The 6,000-nt window shown below is 43.4% G+C and overlaps 1 protein-coding gene across 3 annotated transcripts in view; it reads right to left on the reverse strand.

The window, feature by feature from the left end:
- Positions 1-2,596, reverse strand: part of HIBADH (3-hydroxyisobutyrate dehydrogenase) — a 90,840-nt gene extending 88,244 nt beyond the window's left edge. Inside the window, exon 1 of one of the 3 annotated variants that reach the window (XM_039862615.1) lies at positions 2,404-2,596. In XM_039862615.1, the coding sequence (XP_039718549.1) occupies positions 2,404-2,494 (91 nt within the window). In that variant the 5' untranslated portion in view covers positions 2,495-2,596. The other 2 variants (XM_039862616.1, XM_039862617.1) reach the window with 2 other exon arrangements.
- Positions 2,597-6,000: the final 3,404 nt, after the last annotated feature.

Genomic DNA, 6,000 nt, shown 5'->3' on the forward strand with positions numbered 1-6,000 from the left:
CTTACACATGAAAAAGGCCAATAAAAAAGTTTTATTCTCATTTCTGTACATAATGTTGGTTAATTTTCCAATTCCACCTTTGATCAAGTGGTCACGTTAAGATATGATACAAAGTATTCTTCCACATACATGTTAGTGAGTCACAATGACTGTAGAGGGCCTAATCTGTAGATTTTATCTGTATAAAGAAGTCTGAAATTACATTTAATTATCTTCTAAGATAAGCTATAAAACACTTTCATTAAATGATGATGAAATAGTAATATATGTATAGTTTAATACTGATCATTTTTCTAATTCTTTTTTGATGCTTTTAAATATTTTAAAATTAAGATGTGCTATTAACTGGCAACTTTCAGTTCTTTTTTTAAATAGTAAATAACTATGTGGATCTTCATGATAGAAACATCTTATACTATGGAGACAAACAGCCCACAGAATTCAGAACACTGATATTACTATTTGAACATGGTTCTTTTGCTCTAGACTCCAAACTTGCACATAGACTTTTTTTTAACTCTAATGCCAAAAAAGCTAACACTTCTGTAGTAAACTAATATAAACAGAAACATTTAAAACAATTCCATAGTAAAAACAATTCAAGTGTTTTAGATAATCATCACAAAAAAGAACTGTTTAAAATTTATCATAAATCTACATTCATACAATATCTTTGGGTCAAAGAACCTAGAGAAGATTACATGCCAAAGCAATCTAACCAGCATTGTGGAACAGCATTCCAGCTTACATAGGCAACTATTACAGCCTCGGGCTTCATACTCTTCTATCATGAATTGTAAGAACTTTCAAAACTCTAAAGGGTGAATCAAAAGTTCATTATAATATCATTCGATCACCTTGTAAAATCTCTAAACAGCACATATGTCTTCCTTGGTTAATCAAAACGGAAAGAATTGCACATTCATGTGAAAACTGGTGTGACACTTACTACTGTGGAAAAGTGACTTATCAATTTTAAAGTATCTCCGACGAGGCATTTTCCTCGCTCAAGAAATGTAGCTCAAACAATGGTTAGTTACACTTTTAGCAGTTTCTGTGAGTTTGTATCCTGTTACTGTGATTAACAGACATCTGTTCTCTTGCATCACAGGGGGACATAAGTTTCAGCTGTATATTTTAATAGTAGGGCGCATATATATTGACATTGTGTGTTCGCCTTCCATAGTTAGATTTCTTTCTTGTCACCACATATTTGACCCCTTTTATCCCATCTACCTACCCCCTCATCTGTTCTCCTGCATCACAGGGAGCCTGGCCTTCCCAAGCCAGAGAGGAAATTCAATCTTCTGCTTAGCTTTTACTGAGAGGGAGGAAGGAGGCTGTTAAGAACTCAATTCTCCACCCGCTGTTTTTTTAAGCAAAGTTTTTCATTCCAAGGCTTTTTTTTTTTTTTAATCCTGAGAATGCTTTTGCTAAACAGTGCACTGTTGCAACTCTCAAACTTTTAGAGGAAGACAATGGGAGTGTACCCACAAATCAACCAATTTTCCAGTTAAAGAGGAATCCTGGTAGAAGATGCAGGAATTAGGAAGAATCAGGGACTAACTTTCTAGATCCTTCTGGGATACCCCAATTCACTTGCCCAAGGGGCCTCGAGTTGTTCATTTGAAAAATGAAAAAGATTAGATCCCTGTGGATCCAAAAACTCTCCCTTCCTAAATGATAACCTATAATGGTAATGGGGTGAGGGAGGGAGGGTAGCTTCAGGTCACAATTTTGAGGACGTTTTAAGTGGTGTGGTTAATTAGTGAGACAAGTGACATCTTCAAGTAGCACAGGTACAATGTAAAGGGGAGAGGAAGCCCGCCTTGCGGGTCAAGGATGACTTCAAACTCTGCTGGAATGACTTATCACTTGGTTTGTATTGACATCACTTGTGTAAAACCATCTTGTACGATTATGGTGGTTAAAAAAAAAAATTCGGCCCTGTAGTGAGGGCGCGCCCACCCACGGTGCACCCTAAGGACGCTGAAAGGCCAACGCTCCGAGGCCAGGGGTCGCTGGGATGGGTGCGAGATCACTCAGGGTGTACCCTGAGGCTGGGCCCTCCACTTGTCCTCGCACCCCTAACTAACTCCAAAGAAGCACGCCCCGAACCCCAATATTCCTCCCTTTACCCCAAGGTCTTCCCAGCCCTACCTAAGTTCCGAAAAGGGCGCTGACCGCCATTCATCTGGATCCGGGGCGAAGGTATTGGGGGGACGCACTAGTGTCGTGAGCGGCAGCCGCAGGAGACGCCAGGCCTTGGGACCAGCCAAAATGTTGGGTTCTAAGCCCCGACCTAACCGCAGCGCCTCCCATAAAAAAGACCTGTTCAGCCGTCACGGCGCGAGAAGCGGGCGGCCGGAGGAAGGACGGGGGAAGAAGGCGCGAGGTCCTTACCCGCTGCAAGGCTGGCCGCTGCCGGCCGCTGCCCGCGGCGCCAGTACCAGAGGCCGCAGGCGGCTCCACGGAGCCGTAAGGAGGCTGCCATGCTGCCCCCGCCCCGCCTCCCCGCAGTGACCTCCGCCGCTGCCGGCTCGCCCACTGACCGCGCGTGTGCGCAGCGAGGCAGGAAGGCACCGGTACGGCACCGCACGGCAATGCGCCGCGCGCGCACGCTCGGCCTTTCGGCGAGGATCCGCCTGGCGGCACAGGGGCCGTCAATCGCCTTATGGACAGGAAGCCGACCAATCAGGACTCCCAGGTCCTCTGCCCTTCACGAACCACCAATAGGAGGCGTCTCGAACCCGCTTATCAGGCGCCCTGGACCCGCCCCCAAGCTCCGCCCCCGTGTGCAGACTGCCAGAGAGATCCTCCTTGTTTACCAAAACGCAGGGGGCGTGTGGGAGGCAGTGGCTGTCACTCATTGCAGCCTTCTCCGAGCACCTGACCACCCTCCCCCTGAGGACCGCCCCCTCGGAGGGTTTAACTGCGTGTGTTCCACGCCTCCCCCACCGCAAGCAAGTACTAAACTTTGACTTACAGCTACTGCTGCAATTTTTAGGCGGGAGAAGAAATTCCCAAATTTTCTAAGTATGAGACCTGTTTTTAACTTCAGTAGTACGTGGGTCTCCTAATGTTAGCATTTGTATTGTTAGTGTCTGTTCATTGAGAAACAATCAAAATTCTACCGTAAATGCAATAACTTTTAAATTCAATCTATTTTATGTAACGCAATAGTTTCTTCAGAAATTTGAAAAATAGGAAAACAAATTGGTAACATTGTTCTTGTTGAAGGGTAGAATTACTAGGAACTTACACTCTCTCTTCCCGTATATATCCAGTACATATTTCTCTAATGTTCGAAAATTCTGCATCCGTTAGTTCGAAAACTAAACGCAAATGAAAGTCTAGAAAGTATATATGTGTGTATGTCAGAGAGATTTATTCATTCTTCTGTCTGTGTTCAATTTACATATTCGAATCCCAACTCTTGTTGATAATTGCAGGACTTCCCATTCCCACTGACCCCATCAAAGGGTGGGAGCTATGGAGACACCAAAGCAAGACTTGGAAGCCTTTTCAGAAGGGTAGTAAAACAGAAAAGAGAGTGAAGAGTGGCTAGGACAATAGGAACCCTAGGGAACCCACCCCACCCCAGTCAAAATTCATTTTATTTATTCATTTGCTTAGGTTGTGCTCACCTAACCTTTTAATCTAAGTAGTAGAATCAACAAATCTGATTTTGACCCTTTTTTCTCTAACTAGTCACTTAGGAAGTTGGAAGCGCCTACAGAAAAAAAAAAAAAAATCGAATCATTTCCAAGCAGGCTATCTCTGTGCTGGGCGTGCTGGCAGTGTTTCCAGGAGCTGGTACAGAGTGCAAAGCTCCTATTTGTAACTGGTACAAAAGCAATTCCCTTGATTGGCTGTCTCTCCGCCTGAATGCTCTACTCCACACCAACCAAAAAGAAAGATGAAAGGGAAGAAAAAATATCATTTTCACTATTGGGACAGTCTCCTAGATTTGGTTCCCCACCCAGATCCATTTATTAGTTTCTGGAGCCTTTTCTACCTGACCCTCTCTTCCTGGTTTATTTAGGTTTTAACTGAAATAGACCTGCAAGCAATAAATGTTGCTCTCCCGAAAGGTTTCTGTAATTAACTGCTGAAATGCCACCTGCCTTTCAACTATGTCAACCTACACAGCAGAGCTATTACAACACAAGACAACATATCAATTGATCTCCCAGCTCCTAAAGTTTATATACCCGTCCTCCTGAGATTTTATATCCAATCAGATTGTTTTTGTCATTTTTATTGTGAGCTACTGTTTTTGTTTCTCTAGGTTGTTTATAGGGCTCTTTTCTTGAAAATTAGTATTACTTTAGAAAATGCTGCCTCTTATGAAGTGTTCTCTTAGGACTCCAAGGGGAAGGAAAAGGAAGAACTCAAAAAGAAGGAAGAGTAGGCAGAACTAAAGCTGGGCATGAGATCTTTTTCTCTCTCTCTCTCTCTCTCTCTGTCTCTCCCCCTCCCTCCCCCCGCTTTACTGATGTGATTGCTTTGAAAAGGGAGTAAACAGCATTGAAAGTTTGATTCTATTTGCTCAACCAGGACCAGGGGAAAAGTCACAATTTCTCCATATCCCTACATCACATATCTTCTTAATATCTTCTCAGAAGCCCTATATTGACTTGTAAATTAAGGGTCTGAGATTTTCATAGTTTATCATAAGCATTATGATTTTTAAGTAATTATTACTATTCGAAGGTGCTTGCAGATATTGTATGTGCAAAGGCAGTTACTGCCAATGGTTGGCTTTATTTGATTGTCTTCCTAATATCTTTGTTTGAAAGGCACTGCAACTTCTCTCTAAGTCTGTGCCACTAGTTTTGATTGAAATTGTGTCTCAGCACATTATATATTTTAATTTCTAGTTATCAATTAGAGTTGACGTTCAATCTTATTTTCTATTAGTTTCAGGTATACAGCATAGTAGTTAGTCATAAAGTGATCCCCGCAATTAGTCTAGTTCCCACCTAGCACTATACATAGTTATTACAGTAGTATTGACTATATTAATCCATTATAGGCTCTTCACTTCTGCTTCTGGCAAAATAGAATAGATATATTTTTCTTTATCCCTCCCAATAAGTACAACTAAAAACTCTGGACATTGCATATAAAGCAGGAGGAGAAAAGAAGGCATACCAGCTAGATACCTCAGGACCAAAAGAAGAACACAGTGGTAAGTTCTGGGGTTTTCATTTAGCCTTGTATTCCCATACTGGGTACTAGAGAAGCTGAAAACTGGAAACCCAAAAATGCCTAGAGGCACAGACAAACATGCCCCAGGAAAAGGCTATTCTCTCCAGCCAAAGACGAAAAAGGGGCAGCCTACCAAGACAGATGACTTTTAGAAAATAATCACTCTAGACAGATACAACACAATCAAAACCTATGGCCCCACACCCACCATGCCAGCAAAGGCTGAGTGAGAAGCCTAGATCTGCACATCAACCAGGCTATAATGAGATACCCCAACATCCTAACACCCCAGACTCCTACTCCTTAACCCCGCTGGTGTTAGAGAGCCAGGACTTATATCCTCGCTGCTCGTGGTCGTGAGTACCCCTCTACACACGTGCTGACCCCCCATTCTTAAAGTGTCATTGGAGATCACACAGGGAGCCTGGACATCCACCCCTGTCTGACAGTAACGAGACACGCCTCCCTCTCCCTGCTGGGCTGGAATCAGAGGAGGGGCCTAGTGGAGAGTCCTCAGGACTTTCACCACTGTCCAGTGTAAGGAGGCCACCCCTCCCCACAATGGTGCCGGGCCACATGAAGAACAGTAATAAGGCATTCCTGCCCCAGAACAGGAAACCCAGCCTTCCACCCCTACCTGGCATTAACAGAAATGGTGCTCCCTCCGTTCCCTCCCTTGCCAGAGCAGTGTCAGGAAAAGCCAGCTAAAATAGACAGTTTAAATAAGATCCAGAGAGTCATAGTACCCGAAATATCCATGTTTTAATAGAAAATCATTCATCACAC

Source organism: Pteropus medius, unplaced genomic scaffold, assembly GCF_902729225.1.
Source record: "Pteropus medius unplaced genomic scaffold, Ma_sr-lr_union100, whole genome shotgun sequence".
Taxonomy (NCBI): domain Eukaryota; kingdom Metazoa; phylum Chordata; class Mammalia; order Chiroptera; family Pteropodidae; genus Pteropus; species Pteropus medius.